General features: G+C 37.1%; 1 protein-coding gene across 2 annotated transcripts in view; it reads right to left on the minus strand.

Moving 5' to 3' along the window:
* Positions 1–1,883: 1,883 nt before the first annotated feature.
* The window catches only part of pitpnc1a (phosphatidylinositol transfer protein cytoplasmic 1a), a 111,253-nt gene continuing 89,471 nt past the window's right edge, over positions 1,884–23,665 (minus strand). For both annotated transcript variants that reach the window (XM_048186897.1, XM_048186905.1), the window contains 5 exons: positions 19,202–19,273; positions 10,022–10,117; positions 6,474–6,629; positions 5,668–5,731; positions 1,884–3,245 (listed from right to left, as the gene is read on the minus strand). In XM_048186897.1, coding sequence (XP_048042854.1) covers positions 2,932–3,245; positions 5,668–5,731; positions 6,474–6,629; positions 10,022–10,117; positions 19,202–19,273 — 702 coding nt within the window. In that variant the 3' untranslated portion in view covers positions 1,884–2,931. The remainder of the gene's footprint in view (positions 3,246–5,667; positions 5,732–6,473; positions 6,630–10,021; positions 10,118–19,201; positions 19,274–23,665) is intronic.

The following is a 23,665-nucleotide window of genomic DNA, read 5'->3' on the forward strand; positions in this document are numbered from 1 at the left end:
GTAATTTCACCCTATTTTCTAAATTCAAATTTTAAATAATACTAAAATAGTACTAAAAATAGTAAAAAATAAAAAAATGCAACATTACCACCTGACAATGGAAAGTAATTGATCAAAGACAATTTAAGTACATATTTGCAGTGAAATAGAGTGACTATGATGCTCTGACATCATCATTTGTGTAGTCACTGTACCGCTATTATTATGAATTTTTGTCTTTTTCTATACACAATAAAATTTGCTCACCTAAATAGAAGGTTCCTGTCATGTTTTTACTAAAGTAACTGCCATTAATCAAGTTTAATTGGTGCAGAAATAAAAAAATAAAAAAATAACAGGCATCAGGCTGCCATGTCACTCAAAGTCAAAATGTCCTGTAGAATGAGAGGAAAAGCAAAGGCTGCACCTGAAATTGCATACTTCCCTAGTACTATATGGTAGGCAAATACAGTGACAAAAGTAGTATGTCCGAATTCACAGAACTCATAAAAGTGTTTAAAAAAAGTTTAGGATGACCTACTGCTTCTATATCATGGACGATGCACCTTCACTCTCTTCCTTTGTAGAAATGAAGTGAAGCCGCCAGTGTCCCAATATGGTGCTGACATCTAGCACTGATTCGAGACCTCAGTCTGCACAGTAGTGAGTGAGAAGTGGATGCGCGGTATAAGGCCCCGCCCACACTCCCGCAGAATTGGTTAGTACAGTTTACTGAACAACTCATGTCGGTGTGAAATAAACAGCTATGGAAATGAAGAAATTAAAGTTAAAGCATCAATCTCAGCTGTCAATCATGACATCAGTCCCATTTTTATAGCATCAAAATAACTAACTAAAAACGAACACTTGAACTTAAATCAGCATGATAAAAACTACCTAAAATGACAGAAAAAAAATATTTGAACTGTAATTTGTAATTTGATTGTTTAGTTTGTCTTATGTCCCATAAGATTACATAGACAGGTCGGGGTTTATGACCAATACAGCCACCCGGGGAGATCGAAGTGTTTTAGCTTCAGTTTTTTTTAGGATTTGTGTGGCACACTTGGTGGATACGATGGATACTTTACTATCCCATGAAGCCACGGGAGAGGATTTGTAAATAGCGGTGAAATGACACAACTGATGCTGGAAGGTCACGTGATAATCACAACATGGCAAATGTAGTACATCCAAATTACGTTCATACTACACACACTCATACTATATAGAACATACTTTTTTTGCAAAGTTGCAAAGTAATTACTTATTCAAAATAATTACCTACTCAAGAGAGTATGCAATTTCAGACACATCCAAAGTCCCTTTATTCCACCATGAGAAATCTGGTCACGTTATTTCTAGGCAAGTTATTTCACTCAGGCGGCCATCTTTGAAATGCTATTTCAGTCATGCAAGTGTTGCTCCTATCTCTTTGAATGGGGAAACTTGAAATTCTCTAAAGCTGTTTACCAAACTTACAATTAAAATTCATATTTGAAATCACCAACGAAATCTGCTCAAATAGCATTATTTTTCAGGCTAGACCAGCTAATGCGCATGTGCAGTCATAAGCGCGCGGCTCAGAACACAGTTTTTATGACAACCGGAGCTTCCAACAGCGGCTTCAGTGAGATGATAACTTCATCAATCAGCGATTGGTTCTTTTATTTAGAAGGCGGGACTTATTCTGCCATATTACGCGTTGCAGCTTCTCCCATTTATAAGTAATGCTCCATCTAAAGTCTTTGGTAAAAGCCACTGCATCCCTTCAGTGTACAACACTTTACACTAAGAATTTCTGGTAAACATACATTTCAAAGGGTTGTAATTTTGTGAAATCCACACACAGAAAAGACATGACAGGTTTGGCGAAACTGGAATGAAGTAGAATCCCCAACAGATACTGTAGCAAATGCTTTAATTTCACAATGGCAGTTGACATCAAAAGCATGATTTCCCAAGATTTGGCATGTGCATTTCTGAATCCTTTAGAAAAGAGTGTTTAAGTTTAAAAGAACAGATATGCGGGAACCAGCAAGAGTACAAGAGCTTTTCAATTTACAAAGTATACATTGGCCAGCAGCAGCAAACATTCCTTAGAGCTCAAAGATTATACAACAATCTAATTATCAAGCATTCTTTGAGGACTTCATTTGCATTCATATTCATGGATAATGCATCACAGAAATCCAAACCAAGAACATATAAAGTAGAACAGGATACTCAGTTACATGGCAGATGCTCCTCAACCTAACAAATATATTATTGAAGATAAACTACAGTATGTACAGACGTGTTCCAGTTTGTAATGTCTAACAACAGACCAAGCAAAAGGGCCAGGTCAGTAAAGTTGGTACCACTTGGTTTGAGTCCATGGGAATGAGACAGATCAAAGTTAAAGACAAGAGCATAGTGAAATCACTATCAAATTGACCCCTACATTCTTATAAATGAGATATTTACAGTACATGTCAAACACATTTATTTTAGTGAGAAATTCTGAAGCCTGAGGATAAAAAGTCACGTTAACATAATATCACAACTGAAATATTAAATGAGCAGAATATACCATTAAATACACCACTACAGCAAAACAACAGTGGCTACAAATCCTCTCCATATTCAACATATGTAGGAAAAATGGCTCAGCAGGAAGGAAACTGGAAAAAAAGTAAAAGATTCAGCTCTGTCTATCAATGGGACAACTCCTGAGATATTTTTAACAGTGATCTGTAATGTTTTTGTAAGTTAGAATGCACTTTTTGGCCTATTGTAAATTAACTTCCAGTGTAAAACATGAGGTTGCACTGGTTAAAAAGCCACTCTGTGCGTCTGTGTGTTTGGGAAACCCTAAGTATCTCTCAGCATTTAAAGAGAGACTGATTCACATTGTGTCAAACAAACACATTACTGGGGTGTGTTTTCATAAACTAAGGCCAGAACTGTGGTTTACTGAGGTTGCGGGGAGCTGGAACCCCAGGAAAAGAGACTGGGAAGGCGGAAGGCAGAGTCTCTTCGTGCCGGGTCGGGAAGAGTCAGGGTCTCCGGAGCTGACTTCTTCCTTGGTCTGTCCTTGGGCACAGATAGGAAGTCTGGAGCTTCAGTGGAGAGGGGTGTAGAGGGAGCGCTGGATGGCCCGCTGCGAGCGCAGGCTGGCAGGGGCGTCTCGCTGATGGAAATAGCTGGGGGAAAGGTGCCCAGCTTCTTATTGGTGGCTTCCTGAGTGGCTCGTTCATATTCTCTCACTTCCTCCATCGTCATGTCTTTAAACATCCAAGCAAAGAAATTTCTATTAGTGGGCTGCAGTGGACATCTGAAACATGGAGGCAAAGTCTCCTCAATCAAATGGTAATTATTGGACTAAACCAGGTGTGTCTAACAAGTAACCCTGAAGAACTTAGTTAGCTGGATCAGGTGTGTTTAATTAGGGGATCTAGAGCTAGGGGATCGTGATATACTGGTTGACGATAACCATGATGTTTAAAAAAATGAAATATTGTTAATGTGTTAATTAGGGGTGTCACAATATACTGGTATTGGCAATAACCAAATTATTTCAAATGAATAGTACTCGTATGATAATATGGAACGTACATTATCCAATATATGGTTAACATCCCAAGGTACAGTAGGTGGCGGTTTTGCACCTTATGGCTGGTTGCCACCAGTCATAAAACATAAGCACACACAGCACGCAGCTGCTACTTCCACGTAAAAGCATGTCGTCGGATATGACCACCCCCGAATTGGCGCTAATTTGACAGAGAAAGTAAAATCCATAGGGGCATTCATTGTCTATTGGCGCGGGGCGTTTTCCATAGGAATTAATTGAAAACACTCATTCCGCACTGTTATGAATGCGGCCCATGCGGCCATCCGCATTTTACTATTGCTTTATTTCGAATTAGCAATTTAAAAGCAAGGTGCAAAGGAGGGGAACGTGCATCCCCCCTCCCTTCTGTTGATACCAGTATTACCGGTGCTGTCACACGTCGATTAACCGGTGGTAAAATTTCCTCACTGTCACAACCCTACTGTACAGAGAGTAAGTTGCCATTATTTTCCTAGTCCTGAGACAGGACATGTTACAGAAAAGGTTACATACGGCTTTTATTCGAAAAACGTGCTGATTCAGATGAAAATTTATGGATTATCGTATGTTTACTTCAAATATCTTTAGAGAGCATTTTTTATATATATTTTTACCCAAAATAGGACGATTTGAGCATTATGGAGCGCTAAACATTCGTATGTAATTTATAATTCATTTATACTCAACACCGGAGGCCACCCTCGTGCATAAAGTCCACAAGTGAGACTCGTGAGTTATAAGTTTCAGAATATCCCTAATATGAACAAATACATCCAGCGATCACTGTAGCTGAATAGCAGTGGAAAACTGCGGACTTGGGCTACTTAAACGCTGTTGCTGAAGGTTGATTTTAATGTCCACAGGTTGAAGCGACCCCAAATAACATGATATTTAGCCCCTGGAATGCAAATTTTACCTGGGGAATAACTACTCGGGGGGTATATAATACTATAAAATAATATAATAATATAATAATACAATTTAAATTTATAAATTGTATAATAATATAATTTCTTTTTAATTTCTATTTGGCTGATAGCATTATTATTATTATTTTTCAAGATTTCTATTGATACCACAATATATATTTATCGTGAATAATTTTGGCCACAATAACCTTGCAGTAAAAAACCTGATCCTTCAGCCCTACTTGAAGCTAAACTCTGCAGTACTACAGTATGACCCTCCAGAAGCTGTGTGACAGCCCTGGACCAAACAAATCTAATCTAATTTCATATTTCATCTGATGTTCACAATTTTTCCATTAAGAAGCGACAGTAACATATTTCATGTCACCTTTATGTGTTTCTACAGGCTGTTGTTTGCCTATTATTTATAATAGTCTTCCTTTAGGACCATTAGTCAACAAATCCTTGGTAATGACGTCATATCAGTACCTTTCATTCAGAGGTGTCTGGTCCTTCTCCTGGAGGGCCTACTTCCTACAAAGTTTAGCTCCAACCTATCTGACTAGAAGTTTCTAGTGGTCATGAAGTCCTTGATTGATCTGGTTCAGGTGTTTAATTAGGGATAAAGCTGAATTCTGCTGGAAGGTTGCACTCCAAGAGCAGGATTGGACAACCCTGCTCTAATTCAACCAACCAACTACCTGCAGTGACCTCCCTCACACTTACTGCAACCTTAGGAGCTCACTGAGAATGCAATAAGCCTGAAAGAGGCAAAAGAAACACTGCTTTCCTCCCTCTTGCTGTCTCCTTTTTTGAGGATATGAATCTTGAATCTGAACACTTTCAGTGTTCATGACTGAACAATTTTCAAGAAGTGTCATCTAATCACTTTGGTCAAGGTCCTCGATGAGAACATGAAGAACAACTTTAAAGAGTTGAATTTCTCAGTTTAAACATGTCTTTTCTGTTCGTTTGTTCTTGCAGTGACTCATGCAAATCTAAACACGGTTATGAGCTATGGATCACGACATCCTTCAGCATCCGTGAGGTTTGTTAGTCATGACTCTGGGACAGAGTCAACACAAAAGAAACCACCATAAATGTAAAGAGATGAATAAACAGCAATCTGTACACAGCCTTCCCTTCAGCCTGATTAGATGACTGGTTGGTCAATGCCAAACTTACCAATCCACTCGTCAACCCAGGCGAATGCCTGTCTATGACCCAGCAACAGCACATCCCTCACCACCTAGAGAAAGACAGGATAAAATATATGGTGATTGTGATGTTGCAAAGTAGGATATGTTCCTGGATCTCTTGTTGGTCCAATTCCCATTATCAACTAGCTATTAACTATGACTTTTGCCTCAATAAACTCCTAATTACTGCTTATTAATAGTTAGTAAGGTAGTTCAGTTTAGGTATTAGGTAGGGTTAGGGATATAGGGTCATGCAGAATAATAATAATAATAATAATAATAATAATAATAATAATAATACATTTTATTTCTTAGGTGCCTTTCAGGACCCAATAAGGCATTAATATGTGCTTTATAAGTACTAATAAACAGCCAATGTCCTAGTAATATGCATTCTAATAAGCAACTAGTTAATAGCGAGAATTGGACCGTAAACTAAAGTGTTACCAAAAAACATACTCCTAATCTTCCCTAACCTCAATTCTAACAATAACCTTAACCTATCCCTAACATCAGAAATAAATAAAAGGTTAACAGGAATGTTGTTGAAGCCCTAGCTCCGGCACAAATCTGACTAATCCTAACCCTAAAATTGGGTGACAATTGTTGTTCCAGAACAAAAAAAAAAAAAAAAAGAAAAAGAAAAAAAGATGATGATTCAGGAGCTTGTCCATGCAATAGCATGGTAAGCATATCTATCTATAGATCTGTGTGATCTGCAGTGAGAGTATCTGCAAGGTTGGGATTTTAGGGGGCTCGTCCGGGATATGCACGTGGAGTGGTGGAAATGACCTTGTGCACAAACTGCTCCACACGTGTCTGAAGTCCCCACACCTCGAACTTCACTGTCACAAGCTTATAGGAGCACATGATGGGGTCCTGTGTGTCTCTCCATCCCTCCTGCAGCAAACCCCGGGCTGTCTTCTTGGATTTAAAGTGTCGTGGGTCCTGAAGTGGAAATACAAATTGAAAATGGCTCACAGTTAATTTTTATATATAATTTAATAGAATGTAACATTTTAAACTTTTTGAGATTTAGAATAGACATAAGACAGGAGATGATGGAAAGAAAAGTGGGACCCAGATCTGGATATTACAGGAACCCACATGCCAACAATGCAAAACCCTAAATCAAGACTATGACAATTGAATATCCCATTATAATTGTGAATGTAAAATCACTCTCCGGTTCAACTCTGATAGAAGAAATCGGTCCCACTTTATATTAAGTGGCATTAACTACTATGTACTTACATCAAAAAATAAGTACAATGTACTTATTGGGTTCATACTGAATTGCAAAACACATTTTCAGCTATTGAGGTGGGGTACGGGTAAGGTTAGGGAAAGCTTTGGTGGTATGGGTAGGTTTAAGGGTAGGGGTAAGGGTTAAGGGATGGGTCAACAGTGTAATTATAAATGTAATTACAGAAATTAATTACAGATGTAATTACATGCAGGTGTTTTTAAAATATAAGTACAATGTAAAAACATGTATGTACACAATAAGTGCATTGTATCAAATGATTAATTTAAATGTAAGTACATAGTAGTTAAGGCCACTTAATATAAAGTGGGTCCAAGAAATCTGTATTTGTAAAAGTTTTTTTTATTTCTACCCAGTATTATTGTTTAATGCCTGTACCTGGCATCCAGTTCTAGCTGAACATTTTGCATCTTAGTACACACAATTAGAGAGTGAATTAGAGAATGAATTCTATTTAAAAGTGAACATTATTTTGCTCTTATTTTAAACTCAACTCAACCGACTCAACGGTGTTCCACAGGGTTCAGTACCTGGCCCATTTATACTCTCCTTTTTCACCAAATCACTTTGCAAAATGATCACCTCTCAGAGCTTTTCCCCATCATTCATATGCAGATGATACTCAATTAATTAATTCTCTTTTCACCCTCTGACAACCGATTATCATCTGGTATTATCGCATTTCTGGCAAGCATTTCTGTCTTCATAACTGAACTTATTGAAAACCAAGCTGCTGATCGTCCTGGCAAAGAACCAGCCCTGCCAAGACCTTATCTTTTAACAGACAACAAAATCATCTCACACAAACAGAATGCCAGGAATCCTGAAATCATAATCAAAGAGGTCTGTTACATCTGTTCTTGTTAATGGCAGTTTTGAAATTCTTTCATGGAAATTCTTCCATCTTTTCTCATGGTGCACAATTGTTTCTGACACAATGACCTAAACTCTAAATGCCATACGACTAATGTGAAAAAAAAAAAAAAAAAGTTAAAAACATTTGTCCCAGCATAAATGTCAAAAATAATTTCTTCAAATGATCATGACTAATACACTTATGCCCAAAGTATACTTCAGTTTAAATGTGAATGCTAGTGTATGCATACAGTCAAATGTGTAGCCTTTCAAAGTATACTTTATTTGATTGCACTAAAAAAAAGTTTCACTCATCTAGCCAAAAGTTATTACCGAAAAAATGTCTTTATACTCATTTACACTAAGGTTGTGGGTATCTCTTAACTCCCTTACAAAAACACTGTTCAACATGAGCATCTATTGTTGCAGTATCCAGTAGTTTCTAGTTATTTTCTGCTTCTTTTTCAACTATGAAACAACGGACCGGGTTAGGTTTGCCACCTTGTGGACAAACTAATTGGCGCACATGTACAGTATGTGCATACTATACTGATGATGAAATGTGCATCACACGCACTATACGCATACCATAGCCTACATGTTAAAACCGAAGTATGATTTGGGCTTACAGCAGAGGGAAAGGAACAGATTTGGTTGCTCACTTTGGTCCCACTTTATATTAAGTGGCCTTAACTACTATGTACTTACATCAAAAAATAAGTACAATGTACATATTGGGTTCATACTGAATTGCAAAACACTTTTACTGCTTTTGAGGTGGGATACGGGTAAGGTTAGGGACAGGTTTGGTGGTATGGGTAGGTTTAAGGGTAGGGCTAAGGTGTAAGGGATGGGTCAACAGTGTAATTATAAATATAATTACAGAAATTAATTACAGATGTAATTATATGCAGGCGTTTTTAAAATATAAGTACAATGTAAAAACATGTATGTACACAATAAGTGCATTGTATCAAATGATTAATTTAAATGTAAGTACATAGTAGTTAAGGCCACTTAATATAAAGTGGGACCCTCACTTTTGTTTGGAATGACCCAACAAATAGTGTCCCCTATCCCGCAGCGTCCTTAAAGGGCACAAAAATGACAGTTGGAACTTCCCCAGAGTGGGATCTTTGACTGAGATCCACAAAAAGGTTGCTCAGCAGTACAAAGGACTGCTGAGAGAATCATGGTGGGTGGCATTTCTTATACCCTTGATGTATACCTTTAGTCATACTCCGTATAAAACTCATATCTATGACAATTATACCTTGCAATGCAGTGGGGGTGCACAATGCATTGCAATTGCGTTACACAATGCATTACACAAACTGTGTCACTATGTCCTAACCAGATGCTAAAGCAATTAATATATTACATACCCCCATCATACTATGATTAGATTATTTGAATCTTTTTAAACCATTGTTAGTGCCCTGTTGATATTTTGCAATGTTATTTTTCTCATCATATTCCATTCAAATCATTTACTTAATGGCATTCATTTTTTATTTTGATTAAATAAACATTGGCATGATGAACGTTACTTGCTTTATTGCATTGTGTCACATTAGGACATAGTGCTAAGGTTGTTTTCCGTGACACGTGATTTTATTTGTCTAAATAAGGACTAGAGTGATCACTTGTCAGTCTAAGAACTGCAGCTGTTCTTTTTTCCTTCCACATCTAATTCCACCTCTGCTTTTTTTATTCTTCAAACAGAAGCACTGCTGGCCTGGATGCTCAGATAGCAGTAAGCTCCTGCCAGAGAAAGATAACACTGCACTCCTCTCATCTGTCTATGCTTACCTCTGCAGGAGGAGAGAGACAGTATGTGAAAATGAATTACTGCAGCGGTACAGTGGAGAGGTGATTCTGAGTCTTGCATGTATCCAGTAGAGATCTCAACAGGGCCTCTTTAATAATTCAGAATTGGCTTAAAAATAACCCATACTCCTTTGTTTTCTTCTATGTGGGAGAAGCACTCCCCTGTTTCTTCAAAACAAAATCCCATCAGCACTAAATACCATATCAACAGAGCTCGAATGAATAAATCATAGAGGGCAGTGAGGAAAATAATGGAGGTGAATATGAGCACATACTGTACTTCAGAGGGAAATTTGTACAGTGTACATTTTTATTGCTTATAAATTATTTATGATTTCTTTCTATTAATGATTACACATTTAAGTGGTTTATTGAAGAAATATCTTACCTCAGACTCCTTGTAGTAGCGCTCTGGTATCTCGTCGTAGGCGATGTCAATAAAACACACCTCTGTTTCTTCATCTCTGAGCTCCGTATCAAAGATCTAGAGCACAATGAGAGGATGTTAGAATGAAAATTAGTGGAAGAAAAAAAAAAAAAAAAAAAAAAAAAAAAAAAAAAAATCGAACCGCTACCACTGAAGATTTCAGGATTCATTTCACAAACTCTAAATCGGTCTTAACTAGATGTGATGCAACTAGTATCCTTCGTCTGCCACACTACTACGACACCGTTTTCAACTAAAAACTGAAAACTTTTGTTGTGTTGTGGCCGTTTATTTATTTGGTGGCCTGAAAACGCATACTTTTAAAAACGGGTTTTAAAGTGCATGTTTTTGAAAACGATACTGTTATTGTCTCCATGTAAACTACATAAATGCTAATTTGGTGATGTCATGTGTATGCGTATTACGTGTTCAGTCTATAGGTGTGTAATGCTTCTTTGCAATGTGGCATTGCCAACTACTGGCTTGGCATGCATAATATAGCGTTTTTACTTTTCGTGGATCCGTGTGAACGGGGATTGTTTTGATAACGTTGTTGTCTATACGCGAAAAACGCAAAGGAAAAACTTTTCCGTTTTTAGTATTGTACATCGTTGTCATAAAAATGTACCCTAAAAGTAACAATGTTGCGAGATGCAGCACAATCAGAGCATATTTGATATGTGGAGAGGATGAGATTTCACTGTGGGTGGAGTGACAGAACACGACAGAATTAAAAACCAAGCAACCAACAAAATTCATGTGTTGTAAATGAACAGATTTACTGAAGGTTGCAAAGTTGCTGTATTATTGGTTGGACGTCTCTCTGTTGGAAGTCCCACAGTCCGAGAGCATAGCAAACAAAACTGAACAACAGGTTTTTAAACAGTCTGCCAAGAAAGAAAGTCAGGTTTATTTCTCAGACTGATACAATGAGTGGAATTTTTCAAAATTTGTGAACTTTACATTCAACTAAGCATTTTGCAGGTCAGTCATATGGTCTCTTTCTAACCAAGCGGGCAGTTGTTGACCAAAATATGCTGTCGTGTGTCAAAGGTCTGGCTGCGTGATGCTAGTTGCTGGTTTCAGGCAGCAGATCATGTGATCCACTATCTGCTCTCCCTTTGGTAGTTAATGTATCACATTACTGTACATTAGCATACCGTGCATCAAGGCTGGAATACACTACATGGCTTTTGCCCAGGTTTGCCAGATTTACAATCTGGAGGAGCTGTTGCTTAGTTGCCAAAAGTCAGAAGGAGTCTGCAGATTTTGGGCAGAAAATTGCATAGTACAAGATGATCAGACTCTTTCTTTTTTCTTTTTATTCCATGCAGACGGATGATATTCTAAAATTTGATATTTTGAGCAGATTTTTATTTTTTTTTATTTATCACATATCTCCTAGTCTTGCGTAGCCAGACCTTCAGACTGACGGCAGAAGGTCTGGACTCTATTGCAGCTTTCATTGGCCAAGGACCGCCCAATAGGACATTTGACTGACATGTAACGCAACCAATCACAGTTCATTTTGTTCTGCGTCAAGTCTATGTCCCTACAACAACAGAGCGGCGTCCATATTATAAATGATTTATTCAAGAACATTTACTGCAAGAATGGAGCTGTGAACTTCACATACTTTAGAAAACCCAGTGTTTAGTTGATCCTGATAAGTGCTAATTGTTACAGTTGTAAGCACGAAAGCTTTCCTCTTCCATGAGGGGGTTTGGCATCACAGCATTTTTTTCCAGGCGGACCGTTAAAGAATGCGACACGCATCTCCCAGACATCCTGTAGAATTCAACCAACCACATGACGCATCAGACGTTCAGCCAACAGTCTGTGGGCGTGATGTCTGAGGCTGAGACTATGTATCTGCTAGCAAAGAGGTGTATATTTCTGGTTAAGTTTGTTGATTTTGGATTGACTTAAAGGTCTGGTAGTGTGTTAGATCCTCAGCCATTTAGTGTACGATGCCCAGTTTTTTCTCTGTAACCATTTACAGTCAGCAAATATTACACCCAGGGCCAGATTTTCTAACAGCTTGTGCCAGCGCAAACCTTCTTTTTGCATTTAAAAATGACTGTCAGGATTTACTAAAGACACTCAGTGAAACTTTAGCGCTGAAAAGGCATAGACAGGGTTATTTTTGCGGCTGACTTTATTGTATATGCATTTGTAGGAGTTTCCCTTTCAGACGCAAAATTTATGGGAGGAGAGTATTTAAATGAGTCAAGCAAGGTGATTTACTAAGGTTTGCGCTAGTCAATTTACTGGTATTTGCACCATTATTTACCTCTCAAAATGCATGTCTTAAACTAGAGACTAATTTGTGCTGCTCTTGGTGCGAAAACAAGGTTGTTCATTTGTCGCCAGGATATACAGTAACTATAAAACTATATATAAGTCTTTCTGTTGTGGGTAACAGTAAAGAGAGGAATCTTTAGGGCTCCAACACTTCTACAGCTGCAGACTCCATGCTGTCCACAGGAAGGAGCTCTCGGTCTGCATGTGAGTCAATATCAGTAAGTGCACTGCATAAGCTGCCACTCATTCGAGAGCACCAGTGCTTGCAGCCTAACAAAGACTCTAATGGGTGAGAGCGCTCCGCTTCAAAGGATCGGGAGCTTTCAGGTGAGAGAACGACTCTCCTGTTGTCTGCCAACTATGTGGCTTTGCCAATTACATTGTAATTCTTTTCATATCCAAATGACAGTAAGCTTCAGGGATGACATGGAAAGAAATGTATAAAACCTCTTTATTTTAAAATATAGACACAAAGGAGAGTGCACTAGCTGTGAGAGCAAGGAATGGATGGGTTGAAATTGTAAACCAAAGAGTAAAAGGTAGTGACATAACAGAGTAGCTGAATATTTTATAAAATAAGGTATGGTTGACCTTATCGAGAGAGATGGAGAGGAAGACAGAAAGGGAAATTTGAAAAGGACTTGAATGATGGCTCTAATAAATAATCTAAATTTCAAAGATGTAGCCACACAAAGAAATCATCTCGAAGTCAAAACACGAAATTCGGACAAGCTTGTTTATCAAAGCAGAAGAACAAAATACAACATCAAACTCTAAAGACTCCCAATGGTGTTTAAAGCAACATTAAAGTAGACTCCTGCTTCAACTCAGACTAACTTCAAAGGAGACAACATGGCTCAAATGTAGGGAAAACATCAGAAACAGCCTCTCACGCCAATGAGGAGGCGGAATACAGATCAAGGATTTCGTGTTTTTTTCTCTTAAATGCAGACAGAGTTCTGCAGGTGCAAAACGACAAGAGACAAATGAAAGGATGGGATCAAATATCTCTCCACTGAAGACTGCAAAGTGCTGCCCTTTGTGCCTGCCTCATGACCGTGGTCGATTAAGCAAAAAAAGAAAGGTCCATAAAGAAATGATTTACGGAGTCTGGTGTGGAAGAACTTGACTGGCCTGCACCAAAGTACACACGTGACCTGAACCCCACCGAACAGCTTCAGGAGCAAGACCCCATCACCAAACATCAGTGCAAATCCCTTCATCCATTTTCCAACGTCTAGTGGAAAGTCTTCCCAAAATAGAAATGGAAAGAAGTGCCCGTTTTGTAAATGAATGCTCAACAAGCACATATACAGTAGGTGCGCAACTGTCCAAATACTTTTGGACCCATCCACCTTATTTTGCAATGCGGAAGTAAGCTGTTTTCTGTGAGTGTGTGAGACTTCCAATTCATAAGGTATACGAATATACGAATAGCACAACGAAAGCCAGAAACATTCAAGTTACAAATGGTCTTGCCACTCTAATGTTAAAAATAAAGTGAATAATGTCTCCATCCACCTATTTTTATGCGCATTTTGGAATATCTCATTAAAAAAAAAGAAAGAAAAAAAAAAAAAAAAAGAGGAACACTGGGTGGAAATGTCATCGCATCCATTTTTATAGGATAAAAAGATATGTGCATAAACTACAATGGAAATACATTTACCGAATAAATCCCTTGATGTGCAATAACAGTGCCTTTGCCTCAACAGTGGATGTGATTGGATAACTGGACTAACCAGCAACCAATCGCATCGCACAGCATCTCAAATGTTGGTTTGGTCATTCTGAAATGCCTGAGCCAAAGTCTGTCATCAGAATTATTGGGTTTAATTCCCTCCCAGAAGAGTTTCACATGATTGCGTTCACAGACACCAGCATCCAAACGCAAGAAAACATGACAGCATTTATTTCGGTTCATCTGCGCATTCTGAGGGGCAAGTAATTTATGATGTAAGAATAAAGAGCCATATTTTCTACCCAAATTGCATCAATTTCCATTTTTATTACATATATTTTGCGCCAATGTCTCAGGAAGTGACGTTTTTGTTATCCTGAAAACATCGGCTGGAAACACTGCTTTTCGCAAATGTTTTATGTTACATCTGTGTAGTAGCAATAATCTTAGTTGTTTTCGGGCAAAGAATTGACTCGGGTCTTCGTTCAGATTTCAATGGTTTACTGAATGTTCTTGTACAATAAACAGAAATAAAATAAACTCCGGTCAAAAAACTGTGTAGCTCCGTCTTTCTTTCTTTCTCACTAAGGGGCGCCAAAAACAAAAGGTGCCAAGGCAGTCCAATAATAAAATGGAGCAAACCATTACAGAATAAACATGGGGGTGTTTAACGAATATACATATATATCCAAACACATAAAAATGTATCTTATTCATGCATTTCTAACTTTAATATTAAATTGAATTATTCAAATAATGGCTCTTATATGCTGTCTGTAAATAACTCATTTGATTTGCAAAAATAAAAAAAGTTAATTAGTTAATTAAATAAATTGTTTATGTTAATTGATATCAAAATGTATGAGTTAGTTAACTCAGTACTTCAAGTTAGAAGCAATTAAAGGGTTAGTTCACCCGATAATGAAAATTCAGTCATTAATTACTGACCCTCATGTCGTTCCACACCCGTAAGACCTTCGTTTATCTTCAGAACACAAATTAAGATATTTTTGTTAAAATCCGATGGCTCAGTGAGGCCTCCATTTCCAGCAAGTTAATTTAGACTTTCAAATGCCTAGGAAGCTACAAAAGACATATTTGAAACAGTTCATGTGACTACAGTGGTTCAACCTTAATGTTATGAAGCAACAAGAATACTTTTTGTGCGGCAAAAAACAAAATAACGACTTTATTCAACAATATCTGGTGATGGGCGATTTCAGTGGTTTGAATCAGTGGTTCGGAGCTCGTATCAAATGATCTCAAACTGCCAAAGTCATGTGATTTCAGTAAACGAGGCTTCGTTACGTCATAAGTGTTTAGAAATTTCAATGGTTCACGTGACTTTGGCAGTGCTCCAAGCCACTGATTCAAAGCAAAAGATTCGTAAAGCTTCGAAGCTACATGAAGCATCGTTTTAAAATTGCTAGATCACTAGATATTGTTGAATAAAGTCGTTATTTATTTATTTATTTATTTATTATTTTTTTTCCATTTTTTGGAGCATAAAAAGCATTCTTGTCACTTCATAACAATAAGGTTGAACCACTGTAGTCACATGAACTGTTTTAAATATGTCTTTAGTAGCTTTCTGGGCATTTTTAAAGTCTAAATTAACTTGCTGGGAATGGAGGCCTCACTAAGCCATCAGAATTAATCAAAAATATCTTCATTTGTGTTCTAAAGATGAACGAAGGTCTTACGGGGGTGTAACGACATGAGGGTGAGTAATTAATGACTGAATTTTCATTTTTAGGTGAACTAACCCTTTAACATGCATGAGTACTACAAACTCAAAACTTGATAGTTCTGCTTACTTAAAATTGGCAACATCATAACTCAATTTTTTTTTTTTTTTGAGTTTGAGTTTTTTTAGTTAGCCCAACTTATTTGGGTTTACAGTGTAAAGCAAGGGTCAAGCACATCCGTCTAGCGCATGTTTAGAAAAACAATGGAAAAGTAGTTTAGTGGACTGTTCTCAGGTTATGAATCTTCAGTTATGAATTCTCTGCCACAGATCCAGTTCTGTTTGGTTCCACTAGTGGTGCAGAAATATCTTACAGCAGCTTGAAAGTCAGCATAATATCAAAACTCTATTTACTTTGTGAAGGCGTGTTCCCGGTTTTTATTGTGCACAATTATTTGGATTAATGTACATCTATACAATTAAAACATTTTCATAATCTCATCAAAATCTAATAATAAATGTTCCCTTTCTTGGTTGACAACACAAATCTTTCTTATATTTCATCCCCTTCCCCCCAACCACCTGCACCAATAGCACTGGGCTTTTACAGGACAGGTGGCTCGACAGAAGCCATTACTTTAAAAGAACCATGTGGAAGTACTTTTGGAACAGGTCAACATGCATAATGGTGATCCATCTGTGATTTTGGAAAAGATTTTGTGGTCAGATGAAACTGAAAAGTTTTTAGCTGAAATTTAAAGTGATATGGAGCCAATTTAACACTGCCCACACCGCAAATACGCTACAGCGTCATGCTGCCTCTCCTCAGCAGGAACCAGGCATCTTGTTAAAATAGAAGGATTAATGGTGCAAGATGCAGAGAAATGATACCTGCATTAGTCTGATAAAAACTGATGCTCTGGATAAAATTTTTTTTTTCAGCAAGGCAATGGTCCCAAACACAAGGCTTAATCATCAAAGTGCCTGAAATTAAGATGCACAGTCAGCCTGGAAACAAAGTTGTGTTTAAAGGATCCCAGGTGGCTAGAATGATGCACGTCTGAAGAAGAATTAGTCACTGGACTCAAGTTTGCCAAGATAGTGTACCAAATCAGAAAGTTTTCATTGCTGCAATAGTATGTGGAATGAACATGGATGTTCAGTTTTCAAACATAATGCAGCTGAAATATAAGGTGCTGTATTAATGTGTAATGTCATTCAGCATCGCCCTGACCCTTACGTGTTGATTTCAGCACCATGGACAAGGCAAATCAAATGAGATGGGTGATAAAACCTCAAGCTATTTCCTGCTCATCAGCCGCAGTTACTAAAGAAGTGTTGGCATGTCAGCTTCGCGTGTGAAACGCAGATGGTGAAAGAATGCAGCAGTCTGTTATTTCTCACCTGCAGATGCAGAAACAGCCCTGAGGCGAACCATCCAGCACCCCACAACCCCCAACAGATGCTGCCCTGCTCCTACACCTTTCATTTACAGTGCCACAGGCATGTTCTTCATTTATTTTGTCATTTTGTCTGCTATCAATCAAGTGTCTTGTTTTTCATTTGGTATGAAAATGCAACCTACTGTCTTCCAAGATCTATTCTCAGTAGTGTATATACTGGAGAACAATGTTGGCTGTCACTACTTCATCTCATCACACAGTAAAACACAAAAAAAAACATCTAATTTTTACTCCCTGTCAGCAGTACATTTAATCACTGCAAGTTCAAGCACATCATTTGAAAATGTTAGATCTTCAAACAAATACCCACACGAGCCTCAAACTGATCACAGAAGAGGAAAAACTATCCGCCTGCAGTGAGTGATCTTAAAATGCTCTCATTTGGGGCAGATGATAAAAGTGTTACTTGATGCCAAGAGCAAAGGATGAAAACAAAGAGAAATTCTTTCTAAGTGAGAGAGCATGTGTGCGGGACAGAGCAGACAACACTGGCTCAGACGGACCGTAACAGCCGTCTGGAACAATCCCGATGCATGTAAGCTCTCCGACTGACTGCAGGCCAGCATCATTAAAGAGTCAAACTCACACAGAACTCTGTCCAGGATAAATCCCATCTGAAATCACCAGTGATTTTTGGCTTGTGGCTTCCTTCCACTTAGATTTACACAGTGTTAAGGTGTTAACATTTTGAAAATATTCTAGCATATATTAACAGAATAGCGGTGCCAAAATACTGAAGAAGATTCTGTCATCATTTACTGAACCTCATGTTGTTTAAAACCTGTATGAGTTTCTTAACAGATGTTTAACAGAATAGCCAATCTGCTCTTTTCAACACAATGAAAAGTATCGCTGATGTCGGACAGAAACCTTGAAATTCGATATTTTTACTTTTTTTTTTTTTTTTCATAAATCATTACTATTGCTCACCCTTTACATCTGTCTGTGGTAGAGCAGCATGATTCTGGATAAATTTAGAACGCACTTTTTTTGACCATCAACTAAACAATAACGTAATTTACTGGAGGTTCTGAGAAAATGTTAATTGCTGCAGTCTATTTAAAATGTTTAATTAATCTGAATGAATTATTTTTTTAAAAATCGGGTTGAATGAATGATTCAATGACTCACTCATAATCGATACAATTGTTGAAGCGCCATGTTACGTTCAAAGGATGATTTACTCTATTTTGATTGCTACCATAGACATCATTGTTTATATATCTGAACTATAAACTTTTATCCCAGTACTGTGATAATATGAATATTTATAACACAGAAATAATGATACTGCGTGGTTGAAAGACTGTTTGTAAAGCTTTTTCATACCTGTACATGACAACTGCTCTCTCTGGCTCAGCAGCAGTGCCAATGCAGATCTGAATGTTCACTGTGATCGTATTTGTCAAAGGTTTAATAGACACAGGTGAATCGTTGTCATTTAGGAATAAGGTTGAGTGGGTGTTTGAATCGAGATTGCGATCTTTTAACAGTTAATTGTGCAGCTCTATTCTGTGGGTTTTGGAGATATTTAACCAATGAAAAATGTTAAAAAGAGCTTGTGACTAAACCTTGCAACTCCACTGGATTCTCAAACTGTTGGTAAAACCGCATAACTCCACTAACCTCTATCGTATATGAAGTGCCACGTGAGCATCTCTGCTTTTGCAGAGCAAGGGCAAAATAACTGGTTGTTTCAATAAGTACAGCTTTTTCTTTACTCAATAAACAACATTATATAAATAAACACACACACACACACACAGAGAAGCCTTAGTCTTGCATTTGTCGTCAAGTCATTGCCAATATTGTCTTAAATAGACTGTGTATAGCACTTAATCTTTTAGAACATGAGATGTTGGCCAAATGATAGAAAAATCTGAGCACTAGTTTACAATCAATGGTTCTCACTACAGACAATATTTACAGATGATAGAGAATTGAGAAAAGACCAGGAAAGATGAAATCACACACAAACACATTCACACTACATGCAGCATACGTACATTGTCACTGATGCCTTTGTTGTCTTCATACTTTGTCTCAACGTGGATGGAGAACTTTGGCAGGAAAGAGCACTAAAGAAGAGAAAAAAAAAAAGCAATGCATCAAAGATGAGCTAAATTTGGTAAACCTAAAAAGTATTTGGACAATTAAAAATGCATGTCAAATTAAGTGTCATCTGCACTCAAAATGCAAAACAAGTATTCAAACACATCACTTATCTTCATCATTTTTGCTCATTGTCTTTGAATCAGCTAGTTTTATGGTGTTTTTTATTGGATGTAAGTCAGTTCTCAGTTCACACTTGTATTTAATAGAATGTCTGTTTGGGAGCATCAAAATAAAGTGTTAACAGATATTAAGCAGTATACTAATTCTCTAATGACTGATAGCTGACATGTAGTTGCAAAGTTACTTGTAGTTAGTAGAATATTTGTTGAGGAGCAGCAAAATAAAGTGTTAACAGATATTAAGCAGTATACTAATGCTCTAATGACTGATAGTTGAGTTGTAGTTGCAAAGTTACTTGTAGTTAGTAGAATATCTGTTGGAGAGCATCAAAATAAAGAGTTAACAGATATTAAGCAGTATACTAATTCTCTAATGACTGATAGCTGACATGTAGTTGTAAAGTTACTTGTAGTTAGTAGAATATCTATTGGGGAGCATCAAAATAAAGGGTTAACAGATATTAAGCAGTATACTAATTCTCTAATGACTGATAGCTGACATGTAGTTGCAAAGTTACTTGTAGTTAGTAGAATATATGTTGGAGAGCATCAAAATAAAGAGTTAACAGATATTAAGCAGTATACTAATTCTCTAATGACTGATAGCTGACATGTAGTTGCAAAGTTACTTGTAGTTAGTAGAATATATGTTGAGGAGCAGCAAAATAAAGTGTTGGCAAACATTAAGCAGATAGTCTAATAATACTCCAATGACTGATAGCTGACATGTAGTTGTAAAGTTACTTATAGTTAGTAGAATATCTGTTGGGGAGCATCAAAATAAAGGGTTAACAGATATTAAGCAGTATACTAATTCTCTAATGACTGATAGCTGACATGTAGTTGCAAAGTTACTTGTAGTTAGTAGAATATATGTTGAGGAGCAGCAAAATAAAGTGTTAACAGATATTAAGCACTTTACTAATACTCTAATGAATGATAGTTGACTTGTAGTTGCAAAGTTACTTGTAGTTAGTAGAATGTCTGTTGGGGAGCAGCAAAATAAAGTGTTGGCAAACATTAAGCAGATAGTCTAATAATACTCCAATGACTGATAGCTGACATGTAGTTGTAAAGTTACTTGTAGTTAGTAGAATATCTGTTGGGGAGCATCAAAATAAAGAGTTAACAGATATTAAGCAGTATACTAATTCTCTAATGACTGATAGCTGACATGTAGTTGCAAAGTTACTTGTAGTTAGTAGAATATATGTTGAGGAGCAGCAAAATAAAGTGTTAACAGATATTAAGCACTTTACTAATACTCTAATGAATGATAGTTGACTTGTAGTTGCAAAGTTACTTGTAGTTAGTAGAATGTCTGTTGGGGAGCAGCAAAATAAAGTGTTGGCAAACATTAAGCAGATAGTCTAATAATACTCCAATGACTGATAGCTGACATGTAGTTGTAAAGTTACTTGTAGTTAGTAGAATATCTGTTGGGGAGCATCAAAATAAAGGGTTAACAGATATTAAGCAGTATACTAATTCTCTAATGACTGATAGCTGACATGTAGTTGCAAAGTTACTTGTAGTTAGTAGAATGTCTGTTGGGGGCCATCAAAATAAAGTGTTAGCAGACATTAAGTTAGTACTTTGTTACCACTGCATATAAGGGACCAACAGACAATTAAGGGGAAAATACACACTACAAACTATTTATATCTATTCAGGAAAATGGCATGCAACTATTAATTCTATTTAGCTGAGTAACTAATTTTCTACATCTATCAAGAGAGGTCAAAGTCACGATTGTGAACACACTGCACGCGTTCTCTCAGTAGATCTGGTGCACTGTTCCTGCACGTTTCAGTATGATTGTGTTTTATGAGCCTGGTGTTCTGCTGTAATGATGAGCTCTTTTCTGCCTCACTGGATTTACAGCCTCCCTGTCCTCCTCCTCCTCTCTCCTCCTCACACGTCCTGAAGCTGTAGCCCCTCTGAGACCCAACACACTGCTGCCTGATTAGATTAAGCATTGCTCCCGCAATCGCTATGGAGATCAATAGAGGCTGAGTTACGTAACGCTGGAAGAAATGCTGTTGCAGTGGGGGAAGGGCAAAAGATCGAGGAGAGGAGAAGAAGAGCAAACCTTTGGGTGTAAACCCGCAAAGCAATGTTAGAGTTATGGTTCTGTTCCAAAACCTAGCAAACCTTCTCACTGGCTACTGTCTACATATTAGTGCTCCAAGCAACTTTTTACTCATAATTTAAAGTAGTTAAACTACAGTCAAGCTATTTAAAAAAAAAAGAAGAAGAAAAAGGTAAAGGTAAAGAAGGTAACACTTTATTTTAGGGTCTTTTAACTATAGGGTTTTAACTATAGGGTCTTTTAACTTTAGGGTTGCTTATTAACATGCATATTTATTAAATCACATATTAATGCCTTATTCTGCATGACCTTATTCTACATTCTTAATCCTACCCAATACCTAATCTTAACGACTGCCTTACTAACTATTAATAAACAGTAAATTAGGAGTTTAATGAGGGAAAAGTCATTGTTAATAGTTTTTATTTGTTCCCTATACTAAAGTGTTACCAAAAATTAGTTCGCTACATTTCATGCTACTAAACTTAAATGCATACCTCAGGTCTTTATCGACCCAGGATCAGTGTGTGATTGGTATTGGTCAACTGCTTTGAGCGTGTTTGGGAAATGTCATGCCCCTTACCTTAATTGGAAGTTTCAACACACTACTAACTAACTCAACCAGGCCCTGCCCCTTTATTTGCGTATGACTTGGGCGGGAATTATTTAAATGAAGAATATTGTGATGTGTTCGTTCCCAGAAGAAAACTCAAGACTACAATGTAGGCGTTTCAGGGAGTTCAGTGTTACGCTGGAGTGACTTTGCAGACCTTTTTCATGCTCAAACAGCAACATTACACACTAAAGAAAGTTGCATATATAAAAGAGTAGAATAGGTCCTCTTTAATATATTTTAAACACTAAATTTTAAAATGCACTTTTATACTATATTATCAGTTCGGTCTATTTTATAGTCTAATCAACTGTATCCTCAGCACACACTACATTAAAAAAATCATAGAGTCTCCAATAATGATGAATTACAGAATGTATCCTAATAAAATGAAATTAGTGTAAAGGGAATAAATTGCAAGTGTCTTTTTTTGGCAATACGGAGCAGTGAACACCCACGTTTTCTACAGACGTGCCAGCAGTATTTTTGCTGTTTATTTTCTCCAAGGAGATTTGGAAAAGAGTCTCCATTAAAGTCTTGCAAAACATGAACCAAACCAACCATCTCAAATAAAACATTACAAACTCTGATCTGAAGAAAAAATTGTTAGAAATATAGGTGGGAAGTGTGAATGACATATCTGAATGAACTATTGAACCATTTTAAGTTTATTGTAAAAATAATTACATAAATTCAAATATATAAGTAGTTTGAGAGTATACCAATTTGATCACAAGGCAAATAAGTTCTCTGATTGGTCAATCTCTCTTCGGGATTATGGGTAGTGTAGTTATTTGCTGTAATTGACTAAAATTATGTCGAAATTTTGCTTACTCGTGACTTCAACAGAAGCATATGTCATGACTGAACAACCTCTGAGCTCATGGCAGGTCTGACTTGAAAGGTTTATCTTACTGCTAAAAATCAATATCTCTATGACGAAAATAAATAAGATTTGTACTTCCAGAGCTCTACTGTTGCACTCTATTAAATTAGCAATGGATAAAATAAAAGATTAAAACTTTGATATGTTGACTGCAATTTCCTTAGCACAGGGACATAAAAACCTCATCTAAGATGTCAAAGAAAAATATAAATATATGTTTGTCTCCATAATCACTCAGCCAGTAATGAGTGTATTTCAATGCTGCTCAAACAGCCTAATGTGGAAAAAGGGACTGTCATAAATTTGCATGTAGCCGTTTCCATTTTGTGCTCATTTTTACATCCTTTGGGCCTTTCTCGTCTTCCACTGCTCTCATTTGAGCGGTTTGTATCCTGTTGTTCCTGGCATATGGTTGATTATGATAATGGTATTCTGATGAAGAGCTCTCTCATTCATCTCTAGGTACAGATTCGACATGCGGCGATTCACTGACTGTCGTCCAGCTTAATTTAAGCCTTAATTTACTTCTGTAATAGTACAATAATATAAACTGAATGCAGCTATAGTATGATGAATGTGTTTTAAATATCAATAAATAACAATCAGGTCAACGCACACAAATTATGGGTTATTTTTTTCAATCCA

Source organism: Megalobrama amblycephala, linkage group LG1 (genome assembly GCF_018812025.1).
Source record: "Megalobrama amblycephala isolate DHTTF-2021 linkage group LG1, ASM1881202v1, whole genome shotgun sequence".
Lineage (NCBI taxonomy): Eukaryota > Metazoa > Chordata > Actinopteri > Cypriniformes > Xenocyprididae > Megalobrama > Megalobrama amblycephala.